The 25,053-nt window shown below is 45.3% G+C and overlaps 1 protein-coding gene across 1 annotated transcript in view; it reads left to right on the top strand.

The window, feature by feature from the left end:
- adamts7 (a disintegrin-like and metallopeptidase (reprolysin type) with thrombospondin type 1 motif, 7) overlaps positions 1-25,053 on the top strand; it is a 175,357-nt gene that overhangs the window by 1,570 nt on the left and 148,734 nt on the right. The window contains exons 2-4 of the mRNA XM_031812698.1: positions 6,057-6,424; positions 12,576-12,756; positions 13,937-14,133. Coding sequence (XP_031668558.1) covers positions 6,057-6,424; positions 12,576-12,756; positions 13,937-14,133 — 746 coding nt within the window. The remainder of the gene's footprint in view (positions 1-6,056; positions 6,425-12,575; positions 12,757-13,936; positions 14,134-25,053) is intronic.

Raw genomic sequence — 25,053 nt, 5'->3', positions numbered from 1 at the left:
CCATCAACCTCCTGTGTTTAGGATACTAGATATAGTTAACCTAAAGTTGGCCTCTGAGCTGAAGTGTCTTGGTGTGAGAAAAAAGGGGGGTTGATTTAAAAAAAGAATACCAGTACTACACTTACTTTTGAACAAATATTCCAGTTGCGCATCTCTCTCTTTCTCTCCCCCCTTCTCTCTCTCCTTCACCCCTTCTCTCTCTCCTTCACCCCTTCTCTCTCTCCTTCACCCCTTCTCTCTCTCCTTCACCCCTTCTCTCTCTCCTTCACCCCTTCTCTCTCTCCTTCCACCCTTCTCTCTCTCCTTCACCCCTTCTCTCTCTCCTTCACCCCTTCTCTCTCTCCTTCACCCCTTCTCTCTCTCCTTCACCCCTTCTCTCTCTCCTTCCACCCTTCTCTCTCTCCTTCACCCCTTCTCTCTATTTCTCTCCCCCCTTCTCTCTCTCCTTCACCCCTTCTCTCTCTCCTTCACCTCTTCTCTCTCTCCTTCACCTCTTCTCTCTCTCCTTCACCTCTTCTCTCTCTCCTTCACCCCTTCTCCCACTCCTTCACCCCTTCTCTCTCTCCTTCACCCCTTCTCTCTCTCCTTCACCCCTTCTCTCTCTCCTTCCCCCCTTCTCTCTCTTTCTCTCCCCCCTTCTCTCTCTCCTTCACCCCTCTCCCCTTGGTCTCCCTGTGTTCTGTATCAGCCTTAGTGAACAAGGGAAAGGCCTTCCATAAGCAGTCTAGATACACCTTTGGGCTGTTTGACACTCTACCATCCATACAAATCAACCTTAGCGAGTGCTCTGGGGAGCCAAGGCTAAGTGTAATCGGTTTGTGAGGCGATGGACTGACACAGGGGAGATAGCTTGGTACTGCAGCAGTGGCATTTGGGATGGCACTTGACACTACTGGTGGGCACTGTCCTCTATCAAAGGATTCAACAGTCTCAGGGTTGGCATAACACATTCCCTGTGAGAGCAACTCTTAAACACCCCAAAGTAAAGAAAAAAAACAGTCACTACCCTTCACTTCCTATATACCTCCACCGCATCTCACCCATTCAAATCAGCTCCCTGTTTACTCCTGTGAGACAGACTGGTCTGACTTGAAGTGAAACCTGTTCTGAATTACTCTTTGAATTTTAGGCAGAAATAGAGATGGCTTACAGATCTTTCTGTTAGGTCTGTGTTTTATAGAAAGGATTAGTGATGTTTTTATTCTCCTCTCCTTTGTGATTAATACATTTGTCACTGTCATAGCTTTTCAGGTAAAGAGATGAGAAAGTCATGTTAAACAGTATACATTCCTGAAGGTAGTAGTATAGAGATATACAGTTATATTGCCATGGAGATTCAAACATGGAAAACCAGTGCTTTGATGAAACCACTTTCACTATTCATTTAGCATAATAGTTAATTGTGAATACACTGTGACTGCCTATGTAACTACTACCATGTGAATACACTGTGACTGCCTATGTAACCTCTACCATGTGATTATACTGTGACTGCCTATGTAACTACTACCATGTGAATACACTGTGACTGCCTATGTAACCTCTACCATGTGATTATACTGTGACTGCCTATGTAACTACTACCATGTGAATACACTGTGACTGCCTATGTAACTACTACCATGTGAATACACTGTGACTGCCTATGTAACTACTACCATGTGAATACACTGTGACTGCCTATGTAACTACTACCATGTGAATACACTGTGACTGCCTATGTAACTGCTAGCATACTGCTAGGGCACCACTAGCATATTACTAGTGCACATCAAGCATACTACTAGGGCACATCTAGCATACTACTAGGGCACCACTAGCATACTACTAGGGCACATCTAGCATACTACTAGGGCACATCTAGCATACTGCTATTGCACATCTAGCATACTACTAGGGCACATCTAGCATACTATTAGGGCACATCTAGCATACTGCTATTGCACATCTAGCATACTACTAGGGCACATCTAGCATACTACTAAGGTACATCTAGCATACTGCTATTGCACATCTAGCATACTGCTATTGCACATCTAGCATACTGCTATTGCACATCTAGCATACTGCTATTGCAAATTTAGCATACTACTAGGGCACATCAAGCATACTGCTAGGGCACCACTAGAATATGATTAAAGTGCTGTGAGGTGCATACTGCTAGGGCACCACTAGCATATGATTAAAGTGCTGTGAGGTGCATACTGCTAGGGCACCACTAGAATATGATTAAAGTGCTGTGAGGTGCATACTACTAGGGCACCACTAGCATATGATTAAAGTGCTGTGAGGTGCATACTACTAGGGCACATCTAGCATGCTACTAAGGCACATCTAGCATAGTGCTATTGCACATCTAGCATACTACTAGGGCACATCTAGCATACTACTAGGGCACCACTAGCATACTACTAGGGCACATCTAGCATACTGCTATTGCACATCTAGCATACTACTAGGGTACATCTAGCATACTATTAGGGCACATCTAGCATACTGCTATTGCACATCTAGCATACTACTAGGGCACATCTAGCATACTACTAAGGTACATCTAGCATACTGCTATTGCACATCTAGCATACTGCTAGGGCACCACTAGCATATGATTAAAGTGCTGTGAGGTGGATACTACTAGGGCACATCTGGCATGCTACTAAGGCACATCTAGCATACTGCTATTGCACATCTAGCATACTACTAGGGCACATCTAGCATACTACTAAGGTACATCTAGCAAACTGCTATTGCACATCTAGCATACTACTAGGGCACATCTAGCATACTACTAGGGCACATCTAGCATACTGCTATTGCACATCTAGCATACTACTAGGGCACATCTAGCATACTACTAAGGTACATCTAGCAAACTGCTATTGCACATCTAGCATACCGCTATTGCACATCTAGCATACTGCTATTGCACATTTAGCATACTACTAGGGCACATCAAGCATACTGCTAGGGCACCACTAGCATATGATTAAAGTGCTGTGAGGTGCATACTGCTAGGGCACCACTAGCATATGATTAAAGTGCTGTGAGGTGCATGCTGCTAGGGCACCACTAGCATATGATTAAAATGCTGTGAGGTGCATGCTGCTAGGGCACCACTAGCATATGATTAAAGTGCTGTGAGGTGCATGCTGCTAGGGCACCACTAGCATATGATTAAAGTGCTGTGAGGTGCATACTACTAGGGCACATCTAGCATGCTACTAAGGCACACCTAGCATACTGCTATTGCACATCTAGCATACTACTAGGGCACATCTAGCATACTGCTATTGCACATCTAGCATACTGCTAGGGCACCACTAGCATATGATTAAAGTGCTGTGAGGTGCATACTGCTAGGGCACCACTAGCATATGATTAAAGTGCTGTGAGGTGCATACTGCTAGGGCACCACTAGCATATGATTAAAGTGATGTGAGGTGCATACTGCTAGGGCACCACTAGCATATGATTAAAGTGCTGTGAGGTGCATACTACTAGGGCACCACTAGCATATGATTAAAGTGCTGTGAGGTGCATACTACTAGGGCACCACTAGCATATGATTAAAGTGCTGTGAGGTGCATACTACTAGGGCACCACTAGCATATGATTAAAGTGCTGTGAGGTGCATGCTGCTAGGGCACCACTAGCATATGATTAAAGTGCTGTGAGGTGCATACTACTAGGGCACCACTAGCATATGATTAAAGTGCTGTGAGGTGCATGCTGCTAGGGCACCACTAGCATATGATTAAAGTGCTGTGAGGTGCATGCTGCTAGGGAACCACTAGCATATGATTAAAGTGCTGTGAGGTGCATACTACTAGGGCACCACTAGCATATGATTAAAGTGCTGTGAGGTGCATGCTGCTAGGGCACCACTAACATAGGATTAAAATGCTGTGAGGTGCATGCAACTAGGGCACCACAAGCATATGATTAAAGTGCTGTGAGGTGCATGCTGCTAGGGCACCACTAGCATATGATTAAAGTGCTGTGAGGTGCATACTACTAGGGCACCACTAGCATATGATTAAAGTGCTGTGAGGTGCATGCTGCTAGGGCACCACTAGCATATGATTAAAGTGCTGTGAGGTGCATACTACTAGGGCACCACTAGCATATGATTAAAGTGCTGTGAGGTGCATGCTGCTATGGCACCACTAGCATATGACTAAAGTGCTGTGAGGTGCATGCTGCTAGGGCACCACTAGCATATGATTAAAGTGCTGTGAGGTGCATGCTGCTAGGGCACCACTAGCATATGATTAAAGTGCTGTGAGGTGCATACTACTAGGGCACCACTAGCATATGATTAAAGTGCTGTGAGGTGCATGCTGCTAGGGCACCACTAGCATATGATTAAAGTGCTGTGAGGTGCATACTACTAGGGCACCACTAGCATATGATTAAAGTGCTGTGAGGTGCATACTACTAGGGCACCACTAGCATATGATTAAAGTGCTGTGAGGTGCATACTACTAGGGCACCACTAGCATATGATTACAGTGCTGTGAGGTGCATACTACTAGGGCACCACTAGCATATGATTAAAGTGCTGTGAGGTGCATACTTCTAGGGCACCACTAGCATATGATTAAAGCGCTGTGAGGTGCATACTACTAGGGCACCACTAGCATATGATTAAAGTGCTGTGAGGTGCATGCTGCTAGGGCACCACTAACATAGGATTAAAATGCTGTGAGGTGCATGCTACTAGGGCACCACTAGCATATGATTAAAGTGCTGTGAGGTGCATGCTGCTAGGGCACCACTAGCATATGATTAAAGTGCTGTGAGGTGCATACTACTAGGGCACCACTAGCATATGATTAAAGTGCTGTGAGGTGCATGCTGCTAGGGCACCACTAGCATATGATTAAAGTGCTGTGAGGTGCATGCTGCTAGGGCACCACTAGCATATGATTAAAGTGCTGTGAGGTGCATGCTGCTAGGGCACCACTAGCATATGATTAAAGTGCTGTGAGGTGCATACTACTAGGGCACCACTAGCATATGATTAAAGTGCTGTGAGGTGCATGCTGCTAGGGCACCACTAGCATATGATTAAAGTGCTGTGAGGTGCATACTACTAGGGCACCACTAGCATATGATTAAAGTGCTGTGAGGTGCATACTGCTAGGGCACCACTAGCATATGATTAAAGTGCTGTGAGGTGCATACTACTAGGGCACCACTAGCATATGATTAAAGTGCTGTGAGGTGCATACTACTAGGGCACCACTAGCATATGATTACAGTGCTGTGAGGTGCATACTACTAGGGCACCACTAGCATATGATTACAGTGCTGTGAGGTGCATACTACTAGGGCACCACTAGCATATGATTAAAGTGCTGTGAGGTGCATACTACTAGGGCACCACTAGCATATGATTAAAGTGCTGTGAGGTGCATACTACTAGGGCACCACTAGCATATGATTACAGTGCTGTGAGGTGCATACTACTAGGGCACCACTAGCATATGATTAAAGTACTGTGAGGTGCATACTACTAGGGCACCACTAGCATATGATTAAAGTGCTGTGAGGTGCATGCCGTTTTTGAACGGTGCTTGTGTGTGCATGTATGTTTCTGTCTGCGTGTAAGTGAGGGCCTTAAGCCTCATCCGATCATTGAAGGTGGCACAGCGGGGCAGCATGCCGCCGATCACCGTGATGATGCCCCCCCTGCCAGGATCCGGGTGTAGGCAGACGTAGCGTAGGAGAGTACAGCAGACTGATCGACACTCCAGTCAGCTTCTATAGTAACCCGAAGCCCTAGTTAGTTAGCGCCCGTTGTGAGACCTCATCCACGACTCCACATGACTATTGCCTGCCATTGGTGGATACTGGGTCACATGCTCATCCTCGATTAAAAAAGACAGACATACTGTAGTCATATTCAACCCCTGTTTAAATGATGGATAGTTTAAATGATGGATAGTGTATGTGTGCCTTGTGCAGATGGAACTGTTTACAGCTTGCCAAGTTTGTTTACAACCTCACAGTCAATTAGTAGACAGCATGTTTTTATTTTCTCTCCCAACCAGAGAGCTTTCTACAGGGGCTTCCGCAGTACGAGGTCGTTCACCCCTACCGAGTGGACGCCAAAGGTCACTTCCTGTCCAACTTTGTGTCCCACCGCGTCAGCCGGGTACAGCGGAGGGAAACCCAGGGGGAACCAGGAAACCCTACACGGGTGTTCTACCAGTTGCAGCACGGTGGCCACAATCTGCACTTCAACCTCACCCTCAACCCACACTTGCTGGCTCCTGGCTTCCTGACTGAGCGAAGGTACGGAGGCATGGAGGGGGCCAAAATACGCAGCCATGGCCCTTCGCTGTGCCACTTTATCGGGGACGTGTGGGACCAGGCAACCATGAAGGGGAGGGCGGCTATAAGCACTTGTGACGGCCTGGTGAGTGAGAGGGGGAGATAGACCGTCACTGCTAACCTACTGAGACCGTCACTGCTAACCTACTGAGACCGTCACTGCTAACCTACTGAGACCGTCACTGCTAACCTACTGAGACCGTCACTGCTAACCTACTGAGACCCTCACTGCTGACCTACTGAGACCGTCACTGCTGACCTACTGAGACCGTCACTGCTGACCTACTGAGACCGTCACTGCTGACCTACTGAGACCGTCACTGCTGACCTACTGAGACCGTCACTGCTGACCTACTGAGACCATCACTGCTGACCTACTGAGACCCTCACTGCTGACCTACTGAGACCGTCACTGCTGATCTACTGAGACCCTCACTGCTGACCTACTGAGACCGTCACTGCTGACCTACTGAGACCGTCACTGCTGACCTACTGAGACCGCCACTGCTGACCTACTGAGATATCTGTTTTTACTTTCACATCCTAAAGGGTCATGCAAAAGGTTTAACTTCTAGAACTTCTCTGTTCCTAGGGTAACAAGTCAAAGTAGAAATACAATTGATCAAAAACATAATGTTGATCGATGCCAATGACTGGTCCTATCCCGTCTTTGTTTTCCGCTTTGGTTCTGTGCATGAGACTGGATGAAAGTGTTTGCTAAATGGCATATATTATTATACAAAACCAAAGAAGATTTATTACATTTGTAGGTGAAATTGTAAATGACGATTCATTAGAGGTGTATTTAATTCCTCTAGCTCTGATAAAAATATGCTAATGCTTTGCAATAATCAGTAAGTACTACTGTATAATGTTGTATGCCACACTGGCTTCAACTTAGTTTCAATCTTTAAACACACGTCTGAACAGATGATGTTTAAGTATTATTTTTTATATTTGTCTCTGAATTCATTATGTGCTGTTGGCCTCATTCCTGCTCTGTTAGTGTAGTTATATTATTAGATTGCACCATCCATGGAAAACCAGTGACTGGTTGGTGAAGGCACCTGTGAGCTGTGCTTGAGAGGATGCGTTTGACATCACAAGTGTTAGAGCACCTTTCATCTAAAATCAGGCTGGATGTCATCGATGACATGTGGGTGTGAAACACATCATCATGCTTCCATGAACAGAACAAGCGATGGAGCCTGTGTTGTGTTTACGCATGATCAATTTACCTCTCATTGTCTTACTTATCCACTAGTGTAGGTCACTCAAACGGAATCATAACGCATCAAATCAAATCAAATCAAATTTATTTATATAGCCCTTCGTACATCAGCTGATATCTCAAAGTGCTGTACAGAAACCCAGCCTAAAACCCCAAACAGCAAGCAATGCAGGTGTAGAAGCACGGTGGCTAGGAAAAACTCCCTAGAAAGGCCAATACCTAGGAAGAAACCTAGAGAGGAACCAGGCTATGTGGGGTGGCCAGTCCTCTTCTGGCTGTGCCGGGTGGAGATTATAACAGAACATGGCCAAGATGTTCAAATGTTCATAAATGACCAGCATGGTCGAATAATAATAAGGCAGAACAGTTGAAACTAGAGCAGCAGCACAGTCAGGTGGAAGTTGAAACTGGAGCAGCAGCATGGCCAGGTGGACTGGGGACAGCAAGGAGTCATCATGTCAGGTAGTCCTGGGGCATGGTCCTAGGGCTCAGGTCCTCCGAGAGAGAGAAAGAAAGAGAGAAGGAGAGAATTAGAGAACGCACACTTAGATTCACACAGGACACCGAATAGGACAGGAGAAGTACTCCAGATATAACAAACTGACCCCAGCCCCCCGACACATAAACTACTGCAGCATAAATACTGGAGGCTGAGACAGCATGTGTTCACTGTCACATCTGTGACCGCTGTCCACATACCACCTCTCCTCTGTGACCGCTGTCCACATTCTACCTCTCCTCTTTGTTCACTGTCACATCCCAGCTATCCTCCGTGATTGCTGTCCACGTCCCATCTCTACTTTGTGACTACCGTCCATGTCCCATCTCTCCTCTGTGATTGCTGTCCACATCCCATCTCTCCTCTGTGACTGCTGTCCACGTCCCACAATATCATACTGTTCCATTATTACTGTATTCCTTTCTCCCTACAAGCCCTATCAACAACATCATACTGTCCCATTATTACTGTATTCCTTTCTCCCTACAAGCCCTATCAACAACATCATACTGTCCCATTATTACTGTATTCCTTTCTCCCTACAAGCCCTATCAACAACATACTGTTCATTATTGCTGTATTCCTTTCTCCCTACAAGCCCTATCCAACAATATCATACTGTTCATTATTACTGTATTCCTTTCTCCCTACAAGCCCTATCAACAACATCATACTGTTCCATTATTACTGTATTCCTTTCTCCCTACAAGCCCTATCAACAACATACTGTTCCATTATTACTGTATTCCTTTCTCCCTACAAGCCCTATCAACAACATCATACTGTCCCATTATTACTGTATTCCTTTCTCCCTACAAGCCCTATCAACAACATACTGTTCCATTATTACTGTATTCCTTTCTCCCTACAAGCCCTATCAACAACATACTGTTCATTATTACTGTATTCCTTTCTCCCTACAAGCCCTATCCAACAATATCATACTGTTCATTATTACTGTATTCCTTTCTCCCTACAAGCCCTATCAACAACATCATACTGTTCCATTATTACTGTATTCCTTTCTCCCTACAAGCCCTATCAACAACATCATACTGTCCATTATTACTGTATTCCTTTCTCCCTACAAGCCCTATCCAACAATATCATACTGTTCATTATTACTGTATTCCTTTCTCCCTACAAGCCCTATCCAACAACATCATACTGTCCATTATTACTGTATTCCTTTCTCCCTACAAGCCCTATCAACAACATCATACTGTTCATTATTACTGTATTCCTTTCTCCCTACAAGCCCTATCAACAACATCATACTGTTCCATTATTACTGTATTCCTTTCTCCCTACAAGCCCTATCAACAACATCATACTGTCCCATTATTACTGTATTCCTTTCTCCCTACAAGCCCTATCAACAACATCATACTGTCCCATTATTACTGTATTCCTTTCTCCCTACAAGCCCTATCAACAACATCATACTGTCCCATTATTACTGTATTCCTTTCTCCCTACAAGCCCTATCAACAACATCATACTGTCCCATTATTACTGTATTCCTTTCTCCCTACAAGCCCTATCAACAACATCATACTGTTCCATTATTACTGTATTCCTTTCTCCCTACAAGCCCTATCCAACAACATTATACTGTTCCATTATTACTGTATTCCTTTCTCCCTACAAGCCCTATCAACAACATCATACTGTTCCATTATTACTGTATTCCTTTCTCCCTTTCTAATAATATATCTCTCAATTTCTGCCTTTTTTCCATTTGTTCTAGAAATTCAAACATTTGCATGTAAACCTAAACATTTGTGATACTTCTAAGTTTAAGTGACTGTAAATGCTTGTTTTCCCCACAATAAGGGACTTTTGGCCAAAGGGGAAACTTTCTCAGAGTATCCTCTTAAATGTCCATGTTCTTGAACAGTCAACTTCTAGTTGAATCCAAGGTGTATATACTGTATAGTGAATCTGTCCTTTTAAACTCTTTGAACCTGGAGGAGGGGGACTTACTGGACTGGAAATGTTGTTTCTTTAAAATGATAGCAATTGGATATATTGAGGAGAGATCGACGGGCTCCAGACCCACAGCATATCATTTGGCACAATGCCACATCTCGCTCTAAGATCGACAGCTACGGCTGAGCCAGAAGCCCAGAGGCCAGACTGCTGGGTTGAAGACTGTCATAAGTCTAAATCATTGTTGCGGAGCATTCGCGATTTAGCCATTATAGTTATGACTCAATTTCAGTTGGTGCGTTTTCTCTCATACGTCCTTGTTTTGCTCCCAAAGGGAAGGGAAAATAATCACATGATAAATCCCAAGATAACTTGTGTTTATGTAATACTGTAACCTAATGGCACATTTTCATGAAGCTGATTGCATTTATTTCTCTCTGAAGCAATTTTGCCCCATCTCTCACCCAGTAGAATGTGCTAACTGTGTTCTTCCCATATCAGAGCAGTTGTGATCCCTTGTTCTCCCAGTAGAATGTGCTGTGTTCTTCCCATATCAAAGCAGTTGTGATCCCTTGTTCTCCCAGTAGAATGTGCTGTGTTCTTCCCATATCAAAGCAGTTGTGATCCCTTGTTCTCCCAGTAGAATGTGGTAACTGTGTTCTTCCCATATCAAAGCAGCTGTTCTCCCAGTAGAATGTGCTAACTGTGTTCTTCCCATATCAGAGCAGTTGTGATCCCTTGTTCTCCCAGTAGAATGTGCTAACTGTGTTCTTCCCATATCAGAGCAGTTGTGATCCCTTGTTCTCCCAGTAGAATGTGGTAACTGTGTTCTTCCCATATCAAAGCAGCTGTTCTCCCAGTAGAATGTGCTAACTGTGTTCTTCCCATATCAGAGCAGTTGTGATCCCTTGTTCTCCCAGTAGAATGTGGTAACTGTGTTCTTCCCATATCAGAGCAGTTGTGATCCCTTGTTCTCCCAGTAGAATGTGCTAACTGTGTTCTTCCCATATCAGAGCAGTTGTGATCCCTTGTTCTCCCAGTAGAATGTGCTAACTGTGTTCTTCCCATATCAAAGCAGTTGTGATCCCTTGTTCTCCCAGTAGAATGTGCTAACTGTGTTCTTCCCATATCAAAGCAGCTGTTCTCCCAGTAGAATGTACTGTGTTCTCCCCATATCAAAGCAGCTGTTCTCCCAGTAGAATGTGCTAACTGTGTTCTCCCCATATCAAAGCAGCTGTTCTCCCAGTAGAATGTGCTGTGTTCTCCCCATATCAAAGCAGCTGTTCTCCCAGTAGAATGTGCTAACTGTGTTCTTCCCATATCAGAGCAGCTGTTCTCCCAGTAGAATGTGCTAACTGTGTTCTTCCCATATCAAAGCAGCTGTTCTCCCAGTAGAATGTGCTGTGTTCTTCCCATATCAAAGCAGCTGTTCTCCCAGTAGAATGTGCTAACTGTGTTCTCCCCATATCAAAGCAGCTGTTCTCCCAGTAGAATGTGCTGTGTTCTCCCCATATCAAAGCAGCTGTTCTCCCAGTAGAATGTGCTAACTGTGTTCTCCCCATATCAAAGCAGCTGTTCTCCCAGTAGAATGTGCTAACTGTGTTCTCCCCATATCAAAGCAGCTGTTCTCCCAGTAGAATGTGCTAACTGTGTTCTCCCCATATCAAAGCAGCTGTTCTCCCAGTAGAATGTGCTAACTGTGTTCTCCCCATATCAAAGCAGCTGTTCTCCCAGTAGAATGTGCTAACTGTGTTCTTCCCATATCAGAGCAGCTGTTCTCCCAGTAGAATGTGCTAACTGTGTTCTCCCCATATCAAAGCAGCTGTTCTCCCAGTAGAATGTGCTAACTGTGTTCTCCCCATATCAAAGCAGCTGTTCTCCCAGTAGAATGTGCTAACTCCAGTCTTCCCATATCAAAGCAGCTGTTCTCCCAGTAGAATGTGCTAACTCTATTCTTCCCATATCAAAGCAGTTGTTCTCCCAGTAGAATGTGCTAACTCCAGTCTTCCCATATCAAAGCAGCTGTTCTCCCAGTAGAATGTGGTAACTGTGTTCTCCCCATATCAAAGCAGCTGTTCTCCCAGTAGAATGTGCTGTGTTTTCCCCATATCAAAGCAGCTGTTCTCCCAGTAGAATGTGCTGTGTTCTCCCCATATCAAAGCAGCTGTTCTCCCAGTAGAATGTGCTGTGTTTTCCCCATATCAAAGCAGCTGTTCTCCCAGTAGAATGTGCTGTGTTTTCCCCATATCAAAGCAGCTGTTCTCCCAGTAGAATGTGTTTTACTGTTTTATTCCCCTCTTTTTACCCAAACAATGTGCTTGTTTAGGACTGTATTTTTTTGTATTAATAAAGTATTTCTGACCAACTTTCTCCCTGTACAATAGGATCACTATATTTCTCATATACTGTAGAATACATTTTGACTTCGCTCTCACCCCGTAGAATGTCCTTGCTTAGGACCATTTAAATAAATCAAATAATAATTTAGCAATTCTGAGGCCCTTTCTCCCTGTACAATATGATCACTATGTTTTTCTCATAACAAAAGCAATACTGACCTACCTCCCTCTGTAGACTGGGCTGTTCAAGCTGTCCCAGGAGGAGTTCTTTATCCGGCCATTGGAGCGGTCTAGTGATGAGTTGACGGCACCACAAGTCCACATTATCTACAAGCGCCACACCTCCCCCACCCAAAGCCAGTTGGTACAGCCCATCTCTGGAGACCATACCACCAACAGGACCTGTGGGGTCAAAGGTGAAGCCTCCCGTCGTGACCTGGCATCACACACTCCATTATAGAGGCCTTAGAGGATGTGGCTGTTCCAATACTTTAAAGATGCACCTTTCCTTCCCTTCCTTGAACTAATCACCAATCTCACAATGTCGGATTGGACAAAACAAAGATCCCACTTCTGACAACAACTGATTTTACATGTCAGATCCAACCAAACCCATCCAGATGGTGCCAGATCAGTCATGCTTTAGGCAAGGGAGGATGCATTTTCTAAGTATTCAAACAGGGCCGATGCACGGAGAGATCCCTATCCCAACCTGGATCTATCACACAAACACATACACATACACTGTACACACACACACACACACACACACACACACTGAATTCCACTCTCTAGAGGTGGAGGAAGACGGCCTAGGAACTGTTGGGCTGGTAATGGGGCCTGTTTGAAATACCAGGAGCCTTAATTAAGCCCTGAAACACATTGACGGATGAAATATCCGAGAGGCAGTATTATGCAAGAGAGATATGTAAATATGCCATTAGGAATTCATTGCAGGCCCCGGGACTTGAACTATTTTGAAAATAACTCTTTCGAACTCACTTGAACGTGCACTTCACTGGAGTCTTGGTTGACTTCACCCACAGGGAATAGGTCAAGAGAATTGTTGGAATATCCTGCAGATGGCTGGGGATGCTAGAGAGAACCAGGAAAGATCATCTGGCTTACCAGGCATTTTAGGAGAGACTGTAAACTTCTGTCTCAAGCATGCATAAAATCCCCACTTCCTCTCTCACAGGGTTAAGCGTGCGTAAAGCTCACTTGAATTCCCTCAAGACATTTAGAAAAGACTGAATTGTCTCTGTTGTATGTTTCTTTATAGAGTACATGTTATGTTCAACACAATGCATCAGTGTGTACTGTATAGGGTTCTAACGCTGTTGGCACTTAGCTGACTCTTCATACATATGATGTACAGTTTTGGGTAAATTCACTATTGACTATAGTTGGTGTAACTGACCTGATCAAACACATAACATGTTTTACATAAACATCCCTTACTAATATATGGTGTAACGAAGTTCAAACCAATCAAGGATAACACAAAACAAGTCTGACTTATTCCATGCTATTTTTAAACACAATACTAAAGCTACAACTCTACAACCACAATATTTGTCATGGCTCCGCCCTCAGATCCCGCTGCGGCGTTGGAACATGTGGAGAGGCAACGGGAGCGCTGGGAGAGACGCCAGCGGAGGAAGAGGAGGATACGCCAGCGTTCCATCAGCAGGGAGAAGTGGGTGGAAACGCTGGTGGTGGCCGATTCCAAGATGGTGGAGTACCACGGCAGCAAGGGCGTGGAGAGCTACGTACTGGCTGTCATGAACATCGTAAGTGTCTGCTAGCCGTCTGTACTGGCTGTCATGAACATCGTAAGTGTCTGCTAGCTGTCTGTACTGACTGTCATGAACATCGTAAGTGTCTGCTAGCTGTCTGTACTGACTGTCATGAACATTGTACATATCTGCTAGCCGTCTGTACTGACTGTCATGAACATCGTACGTATCTGCTAGCTGTCTGTACTGACTGTCATGAACATCGTACGTATCTGCTAGCCGTCTGTACTGGCTGTTATGAACATCGTAAGTGTCTGCTAGCCATCTGTACTGACTGTCATGAACATCGTTAGTGTCTGCTAGCCGTCTGTACTGACTGTCATGAACATCGTTAGTGTCTGCTAGCCGTCTGTACTGACTGTCATGAACATCGTTAGTGTCTGCTAGCCGTCTGTACTGACTGTCATGAACATTGTGTCTGCAGGCCCTCTCTGTCTCACTGGGTTTTCTTTTGGTAGGGTGTCAGCAACACCAAAGTTGTGAGTTTGATTCCCACTATTACCAAATATGGGCTAGTGTGCTGGGTGTCAGATGGAAGTAGCCTTTGGTCGGCTGAAATAAACTTTTTTTAAATTTCCAGTGCAAACTTCTTGACCCTACTCTAAATCCATCCCAGTAACTTTCTTATAGTTCTAGGGAACTAGGTTTCAAATAACTTGATTTACACATTAGCTTCTTTGCTTAGGTAGGCTGCAGCCTTGACAGTAATTCTGTTGTAGGCGATGTTATGTAACATCCATGTCAACAACATCATCCAAAACATCCCATCTTGGCTGGCTCAATGCTAGATGCTTCCATGTGTTTCACCCTCATCTCTGTTCTATTAGTATTGTGACATGTTTGGATTTATAATTCCTTCCCCATGTCCTGTAGCCCTCATCCATCTCTTATCGCTCCTTCCCCATGTCCTGTAGCCCTCATCCATCTCTTATCGCTCCTTCCCCATGTCCTGTAGCCCTCATCCATCTCTTATCGCTCCTTCCCCATTTTTTTTATTTTATTTTTTTATTTCACCTTTAGTTAACCAGGTAGGCTAGTTGAGAACAAGTTCTCATTTGCAACTGCGACCTGGCCAAGATAAAGCATAGCAGTGTGAGCAGACAACAAAGAGTTACACATGGAGTAAACAATTAACAAGTCAATAACACAGTAGAAACCAAAGGGGGAGTCTATATACAATGTGTGCAAAAGGCATGAGGAGGTAGGCAAATAATTATAATTTTGCAGATTAACACTGGAGTGATGAATGATCAGATGGTCATGTACAGGTAGAGATATTGGTGTGCAAAAGAGCAGAAAAGTAAATAAATAAAAACAGTATGGGGATGAGGTAGGTGAAAAAGGGTGGGCTATTTACCAATAGACTATGTACAGCTGCAGCGATCGGTTAGCTGCTCAGATAACTGATGTTTGAAGTTGGTGAGGGAGATAAAAGTCTCCAACTTCAGCGATTTTTGCAATTCGTTCCAGTCACAGGCAGCAGAGTACTGGAACGAAAGGCGGCCAAATGAGGTGTTGGCTTTAGGGATGATCAGTGAGATACACCTGCTGGAGCGCGTGCTACGGATGGGTGTTGCCATCGTGACCAGTGAGCTGAGATAAGGCGGAGCTTTACCTAGCATGGACTTGTAGATGACCTGGAGCCAGTGGGTCTGGCGACGAATATGTAGCGAGGGCCAGCCGACTAGAGCATACAAGTCGCAGTGGTGGGTGGTATAAGGTGCTTTAGTGACGAAACGGATGGCACTGTGATAGACTGCATCCAGTTTGCTGAGTAGAGTGTTGGAAGCCATTTTGTAGATGACATCGCCGAAGTCGAGGATCGGTAGGATAGTCAGTTTTACTAGGGTAAGCTTGGCGGCGTGAGTGAAGGAGGCTTTGTTGCAGAATAGAAAGCCGACTCTTGATTTGATTTTCGATTGGAGATGTTTGATATGAGTCTGGAAGGAGAGTTTGCAGTCTAGCCAGACACCTAGGTACTTATAGACGTCCACATATTCTAGGTCGGAACCATCCAGGGTGGTGATGCTAGTCGGGCATGCGGGTGCAGGCAGCGACCGGTTGAAAAGCATGCATTTGGTTTTACTAGCGTTTAAGAGCAGTTGGAGGCCACGGAAGGAGTGTTGTATGGCATTGAAGCTTGTTTGGAGGTTAGATAGCACAGTGTCCAAAGACGGGCCGAAGGTATATAGAATGGTGTCGTCTGCGTAGAGGTGGATCAGGGAATCGCCCGCAGCAAGAGCAACATCATTGATATACACAGAGAAAAGAGTCGGCCCGAGAATTGAACCCTGTGGCACCCCCATAGAGACTGCCAGAGGACCAGACAGCATGCCCTCCGATTTGACGCACTGAACTCTGTCTGCAAAGTAATTGGTGAACCAGGCAAGGCAGTCATCCGAAAAACTGAGGCTCCTGAGTCTGCCGATAAGAATATGGTGATTGACAGAGTCGAAAGCCTTGGCAAGGTCGATGAAGACGGCTGCACACTACTGTCTTTTATCGATGGCGGTTATGATATCGTTGAGTACCTTGAGTGTGGCTGAGGTGCACCCATGACCGGCTCGGAAACCAGATTGCACAGCGGAGAAGGTGCGGTGGGATTCGAGATGGTCAGTGACCTGTTTGTTGACTTGGCTTTCGAAGACCTTAGATAGGCAGGGCAGGATGGATATAGGTCTGTAACAGTTTGGGTCCAGGGTGTCTCCCCCTTTGAAGAGGGGGATGACTGCGGCAGCTTTCCAATCCTTGGGGATCTCAGACGATATGAAAGAGAGGTTGAACAGGCTGGTAATAGGGGTTGCGACAATGGTGGCAGATAGTTTCAGAAATAGAGGGTCCAGATTGTCAAGCCCAGCTGATTTGTACGGGTCCAGGTTTTGCAGCTCTTTCAGAACATCTGCTATCTGGATTTGGTTAAAGGAGAACCTGGAGAGGCTTGGGCGAGGAGCTGCGGGGGGGGCGGAGCTGTTGGCCGAGGTTGAAGTAGCCAGGCGGAAGGAATGTCCAGCCGTTGAGAAATGCTTATTGAAGTTTTCGATAATCATGGATTTATCAGTGGTGACCGTGTTACCTAGCCTCAGTGCAGTGGGCAGCTGGGAAGAGGTGCTCTTGTTCTCCATGGACTTCACGGTGTCCCAGAACTTTTTGGAGTTGGAGCTACAGGATGCAAACTTCTGCCTGAAGAAGCTGGCCTTAGCTTTCCTGACTGACTGCGTGTATTGGTTCCGGACTTCCCTGAACAGTTGCATATCAAGGGGACTATTCGATGCTATTGCAGTCCGCCACAGGATGTTTTTGTGCTGGTCGAGGGCAGTCAGGTCTGGGGTGAACCAAGGGCTGTATCTGTTCTTAGTTCTGCAGTTTTTGAACGGAGCATGCTTATCTAAAATGGTGAGGAAGTTACTTTTAAAGAATGACCAGGCATCCTCAACTGACGGGATGAGGTCAATGTCCTTCCAGGATACCCGGGCCAGGTCGATTAGAAAGGCCTGCTCACAGAAGTGTTTTAGGGAGCGTTTGACAGTGATGAGGGGTGGTCGTTTGACTGCGGCTCCGTAGCGGATACAGGCAATGAGGCAGTGATCGCTGAGATCCTGGTTGAAGACAGCGGAGGTGTATTTGGAGGGCCAGTTGGTCAGGATGACGTCTATGAGGGTGCCCTTGTTTACAGAGTTAGGGTTGTACCTGGTGGGTTCCTTGATGATTTGTGTGAGATTGAGGGCATCTAGCTTAGATTGTAGGACTGGCGAGGTGTTAAGCATAACCCAGTTTAGGTCACCTAACAGAACAAACTCTGAAGCTAGATGGGGGGCGATCAATTCACAAATGGTGTCCAGGGCACAGCTGGGAGCTGAGGGGGGTCGGTAGCAGGCGGCAACCGTGAGAGACTTATTTCTGGAGAGAGTAATTTTCAAAATTAGTAGTTCGAACTGTTTGGGTATGGACCTGGAAAGTATGACATTACTTTGCAGGCTATCTCTGCAGTAAACTGCAACTCCGCCCCCTTTGGCAGTTCTATCTTGACGGAAGATGTTATAGTTGGGTATGGAAATCTCTGAATTTTTGGTGGCCTTCCTGAGCCAGGATTCAGACCCAGCAAGGACATCAGGGTTAGCAGAGTGTGCTAAAGCAGTGGGTAAAACAAACTTAGGGAGGAGGCTTCTGATGTTGACATGCATGAAACCAAGGCTTTTTCGATCACAGAAGTCAACAAATGAGGGTGCCTGGGGACATGCAGGGCCTGGGTTTACCTCCACATCACCCGCGGAACAGAGAAGGAGTAGTATGAGGGTGCGGCTAAAGGCTATCAAAACTGGTCGCCTAGAGCGTTGGGGACAGAGAATAAGAGGAGCAGGTTTCTGGGCATGGTAGAATATATTCAGGGCATAATGCGCAGACAGGGGTATGGTGGGGTGCGGGTACAGCGGAGGTAAGCCCAGGCACTGGGTGATGATGAGGGAGGTTGTATCTCTGGACATGCTGGTAGTAATGGGTGAGGTCACCGCATGTGTGGGAGGTGGGACAAAGGAGTTATCAGGGGCATGAAGAGTGGAACTAGGGGCTCCATTGTGAACTAAAACAATGATAACTAACCTGAACAACAGTATACAAGGCATATTGACATTTGAGAGAGACATACAGCGAGGCATACAGTAATCACAGGTGTTGAATTGGGAAAGCTAGCTAAAACAGTAGGTGAGACAACAGCTAATCAGCTAGCACAACAACAGCAGGTAAAATGGCGTAGACTAGGCAACGGGGCCAACAGATAGAACAAACAAGCAGAATGGAGTACCGTGATTAATGGACAGTCCAGCGTGCATCAGCTATGTAGCCAAGAGATCAGTGTCCAGGGGGCAGCGGTGGGTGGGGCAGGGAAGCTGGCCTGGCGAGTGTTATCCAGGTTTAAAAAAAACGAACAATGACTAAATAGCTTGTAGCTAGTTAGCTGGTTAGCTTCTGGAGGTTCTTGAGTGTGTTCTAAAAATAAATAAATAAATAATAGCGATTCCGTATCACATTGGGTGAGGCAGGTTTCCGGAAGGTATAAACAAATTAAAAGTCAAAAGAGATAGAAAGTAAATATGGGTCCGGTGAGCGTTTGAGACGCGGCGATTCAGGCGGTTAGCAGGCCTGTGCTAACAAGCTAACAGTTTGTAGTCCCGGGCTAGACAAGGTAGCAGTTAGCGGGCCGGAGCTGGACAAGCTAGCAGTTAGCAGGCCGAATTAGCAAGCAGGGAGATAGCGAGGGCTAGAGAGTTAGCCTTTGGGGGACGTCGCGATGGGGTGAGTCTGTTTATTCCTCTTCATGCGATGACATCGGTAGACCGGTCGTGGGCCCGGGTATTGTAGCTCAGGAGTATGCTACGGTGGTAGCGCAGGTGCTACGGCCGGGCTAGCTTCAAGCTAAGTGGGTGGAAACGCTAGCCAGGAGTAATCCGAGGTTGCGGTTTAGCTAGATAGCTAGTTGCTGAAAAATCCAGCTGAAAGATGTTCCGTTTGCGGTGGGAATCCGGGGATGAAAAATAAATAGGTCCGTTGTGCTCTGGTTAAAGTCGCGTTGTACGAACAGGCGAGAGCTTTCCGAACTACAGGTTAGCTGATGACCGGTTAGCTGGAGACCGCTAGCATACCCGCTGGTTAGCTGGCTAGCTTCAGTTGAGGGGTTCCGAAGTAAATATAAATACTTTAGGAAAAATAGCTACATTGGGTGAGTCGGGTTGCAGGAGAGTATTTGGAAGCTTAGGGTTTAGCTAAATGTTTTCAAAGAGATATGTGGAGAAAATATGTAAAAAACGAAAAATAAACGATATATACAGGGACACGACAGGACAGGACGACCTACTGCTACGCCATCTTGGTAATGTCCTGTAGCCCTCATCCATCTCTTATCGCTCCTTCCCCATGTCCTGTAGCCCTCATCCCTCTTATATCACTCCTTCCCCATGTCCTGTAGCCCTCATCCCTCTTTATTCACTCCTTCCCCATGTCCTGTAGCCCTCATTCCTCTCTTTTATCACAACTTCCCCATGTCCTGTAGCCCTCATCCCTCTCTTTTATCGCTCCTTCCCATGTCCTGTAGCCCTCATCCCTCTTTTTTATGTATATATTTTTTCATTTTCCAAATGACTACAACTTCCTGTGCACTGACCCTTGTGTTTTTAGCACTTCCTGGACGGAGGCCAGACCAAGTCATCTGACCTCGTCCTCGCTCTATTGCCGTTGAGCGCATTAGGAAACTTTTTTCCAAAACACAGTAACTGTTGGGTCCGGCTGCAGCTGTCAAGGAGGGCTAGCACAGGACGGTGTATCAGGAAAGGGGATTTCAATAACAGAGCGCTCCCCTGGCTTCACCGGATCAAGTGGACAATAAGAAGAAGAGGAAACACACATTATCCTCCACATCCTCTCAGGTGTCTTGTTTTCAGCCCTGCAAACCTCTGCTTTGAACTCCACAGCCTCCTGTTATTGTGTCAAGGGAGACTGTAGTGATCATACAGTGAGTGAAGCGCACTTCCACGGTAACGGAATTACACTGAGACTCCGATTTTTCACTTTTTAAATATATACCAAACAAAAACCATTTGATTTTCAAAGTAAAAAAACAACTCTATGCTGCACAACTACTTTTAACAATTTCCACTGAACATTTCACAAAAACACATTGCCAGACCTTGTGCTTAGAGTTCTATGGTTTGTTAAACTTTGAAATCAATCGTTTTTGTTTAGTATACAGTCGTGGCCAAAACATTTGATAATGACACAAATATTAATTTTCAACAAAGTCTGCTGCCTCAGTTTGTATGATGGCAATTTGCATATACTCCAGAATGTTATGAAAAGTGATCAGATAAATTGCAAAGTCCCTCTTTTTCATGTAAATGAACTGAATCCCCCAAAAACATTTCCACTGCATTTCAGCCCTGCCACAAAAAGACCAGCTGACATCACGTCAGTGATTCTCTCGTTAACACAGGTGTGAGTGTTGACGAGGACATGGCTGGAGATCACTCTGTCATGCTGATTGAGTTCGAATAACAGACTGGAAGCTTCAAAAGGAGGGTGGTGCTTGGAATCATTGTTCTTCCTCTGTCAGCCAATGGTTGCCTGCAAGGAAACACGTGCCGTCATCATTGCTTTGCACAAAAAGGGCTTCACAGGCAAAGATATTGCTGCCAGTAAGATTGCAATCAACCATTCAGAGCTTGCTCAAGAATGGCAGCAGGCAGGTGAGTGCATCTGCACGCACAGTGAGGGGAAGACTTTTGGAGGATGGCCTGGTGTCAAGAAGGGCAGAAAAGAAGCCACTTCTCTCCAGGAAAAACATCAGGGACAGACTGATATTCTGCAAAGGGAACAGGGATTGGACTGCTGAGGACTGGGGTAAAGTCATTTTCTCTGATGAATCCCCTTTACGATTGTTTGGGGCATCCGGAAAAAAGCTTGTCCGGAGAAGACAAGGTGAGCGCTACTATCAGTTCTGTGTCATGCCAACAGTAAAGCATCCTGAGACCATTCATGTGTGGGGTTGCTTCTCAGCCAAGGGAGTGGGCTCACTCACAATTTTGCCTAAGAACACAGCCATGAATAAAGAATGGTACCAACACATCCTCTGAGAGCAACTTCTCCCAACCATCCAGGAACAGTTTGGTGATGAACAATGCCTTTTCCAGCATGATGGAGCACCTTGCCATAAGGCAAAAGTGATAACTAAGTGGCTCTGGGAACAAAACATACATTTTTTGGGTCCATGGCCAGGAAACTCCCCAGACCTTAATCCCATTGAGAACTTGTGGTCAATCCTCAAGTGGTGGGTGGACAAACAAAACCCAACAAATTCTGACAAACTCCAAGCATTGATTATGTAAGAATGGGCTGCCATCAGTCAGGATGTAGCCCAGAATTTAATTGACAGCATGAGAGGGCGGATTGCAGAGGTCTTGAAAAAGAAGGGTCAACATTGCAAATATTGACTCATGTAATTGTCAATAAAAGCCTTTGACACTTATGAAATACTTGTAAGGATACTTCAGTGTCCCATAGTAACATCTGACAAAGATATTTAAAGACACTGAAGCAACAAATGTTGTGGAAATTAATATTTGTCTTTCTCCAAACTTTTGTCCACAACTGTACATTTTAAAGTGAAAAATCAAGAGTTTCCTAATTCTGTTACCATGGAATTGCCCTGAAGCAAAACAAACAGAGATGTCATCATCTTCCTCGGGAGATGCAGGAGCTTTCCATTGTCTAAGTGTGTTGACTAGACTAGTGTGAGGACGGCCATGTTGAAACTCATTAAAAGGGTGAAGAAAGATGGTATTTCGACAGCTCTCACGTGATACTGTCCGTCTGTCTTCTGTGGGATGCTGTCCTCAAACTACATTGATATGCAGGATGACAGAGTATTTAAATATAGTATTTAAATATTCCCAAAACTTATAATAGTGTTTTGGGTGAAATGAAATGCAGCTAGTGAGAGAGTGATGTGTCTCGATGATGATCTAAACTACTGGTATTTATATTCTCCGCATTACAACGACATATACATTGGTGGTGTGCAGTTTCACTTCAAAACGCCTTTCATGTTGGGAACAGTTTGGACCGTACCTAGTATGATAGACCAGTTGTATCAGTCGGGTACATGGCAGCAGGCACAATGCCTATTTGAGTTCCAGTGCAGTGCTATTTGTTCAGCTATGCGTTTCATCTCTTTTATACTGAAGGCTTTCCCTGCCTTCGGCAGTGGAGCAAGTACTGGGACTCGGGGACAAATAGCATTTATGATGAAAGAGTCCCTTCATACATTGTGCTGGTGATATGCTGTCTGCAATGTCACTATGACGAAGCCCTGCCTGCAGAGTTAGAAGTTGGTTTGACACCAACAAGGGACGGTCATGGATTCCAATGTGACCAATGTCAGGATCATTTTTGAAAAAACGTTCACACAAAGTCAAAGTAAACATTTAAAAAAAAATGTACGTTCATATTGTTTCCACGGAGGGGATCCCGATTTGACCAATGTCAGGGGAATTTTTTTAATCCCCGAAACTCAGTTCATAATATCAGCTCAGCTCAAAAGTCCCAATATTATTCAATACCCACATAAGGTTGCGGTTTGGTGTGGCTTTGTAAAGTTCACTGGACCAACTTTTGGTCCTAAATCAGACGAAGTAGGCCTATAATTTGATACGTTTGACCACCACTGCAAGTATTGTTAATGACTCATTTTCTCAAGCGTGAAATCCAAAAGCTTTGGTCCATGACCACAATGCATCACTCTGACCAATGATGACTCAATGGAGAAGGTAAATATTACTCAGTGTTGTTGTGAACAGATCAGAACACATCCAAACACATTAAAAACCTTTATATAGAGCACACATCTATGTTGTAAAGGACATACTAAGGTGTTATACACTGCTTTATTTTAGGGCTGTTCCTGGAGAGATACCCTCCTGTAGGTTCTCACTCCAACCCTGTTCCTGGAGAGCTACCCTCCTGTAGGTTCTCACGCCAACCCTGTTCCTGGAGAGCTACTGTCCTGTAGGTTTTCACTCCAACCCTGTTCCTGGAGAGCTACTGTCCTGTAGGTTTTCACTCCAACCCTGTTCCTGGAGAGCTACTGTCCTGTAGGTTTTCACTCCAACCCTGTTCCTGGAGAGCTACTGTCCTGTAGGTTTTCACTCCAACCCTAATCTACTGCACCTGATTCTAATAATTACCTGGTTGATTAGCTGAATCTGGTTAGTTACAGCTGCGGTTGGAGTGAAAACCTACAGGAGGGTGGCTCTCCAGGAACAGGGTTGGAGGGAAAACCTACAGGAGGGTGGCTCTCCAGGAACAGGGTTGGAGTTAAAAATCTACAGGAGGGTGGCTCTCCAGGAACAGGGTTGGAGTGAAAACCTACAGGAGGGTAACTCTCCAGGAACAGGGTTGGAGTGAGAACCTACAGGAGGGTAGCTCTCAAGGAACAGGGTTCTGCTACTGCTACTGCAGTGGTTGTTTGTTGTTACCAGAGAATCAAAGGAACCCTTAATTCACTACAACAGCTTGAGAGATAAGAGGGAGCAAGGGATGGATGAAAGGAATGAGGAGAGGGAGGGAAGGAGAGAGAGGGAGGGAAGGAGAGAGAGGGAGGGAAGGAGTGTGTGTGTACAGAGCTTTTCCAAATACCTAAAGAAAAATAAGTATTATACCCTTCTGAACGAGGTAATTGTGTCGTTCAGATAACCTGGCCATGTCTCCTAAACCTCAACTGGAAAGATGGAACATGTTAACGCTGTAATCTGCAGAAGTGAGACCCGTGGATGTTGTTTTCTGCATCACATTGTTGCTTTGGAGAAATGTGAGCAGGGAACAGAAAGTTGAATTTTATATTTTATTTTTAAATCTTAAAAATAAAAAAAATACACCCTTTTTTCTCCCCAATTTCGTGGTATCCAATTGTTTAGTAGCTACTATCTTGTCTCATCGCTACAACTCCCGTACGGGCTCGGGAGAGACGAAGGTTGAAAGTCATGCATCCACAGGAGTCGCTGGTGTGCGATGAGACAAGGATATCCCTACAGGCCAAACCCTCCCTAACCCGGACGACGCTGGGCCAATTGTGCGTCGCCCCACGGACCTCCTGGTCGGTTACGACAGAGCCTCGGCGCGAACCCAGAGTCTCTGGTGGCACAGCTGGCGTTGCAGTACAGCACCCTTAACCACTGCGCCACCCAGGAGGCAGGGAACAGAAAGTTGACCAAAGTTATCAATCATTCTTATGTGTTTCTGAAGGGATTTTCCAGACAGACTCATGTATAACTAATCATCACTGTCTGCTTTGCCTTGCCAGTGTCGTAGGAAACATTCCTCATTAGACAAGACAGTCCTTTATTTATAATTATTGTGATATACCTCATATGA

The sequence above is a fragment of the Oncorhynchus kisutch genome, unplaced genomic scaffold, assembly GCF_002021735.2.
Source record: "Oncorhynchus kisutch isolate 150728-3 unplaced genomic scaffold, Okis_V2 Okis03b-Okis08b_hom, whole genome shotgun sequence".
Lineage (NCBI taxonomy): Eukaryota > Metazoa > Chordata > Actinopteri > Salmoniformes > Salmonidae > Oncorhynchus > Oncorhynchus kisutch.
Note: the sequence above shows the minus strand (reverse complement) of the source record. Positions and strands in the feature narration are given on the sequence as shown.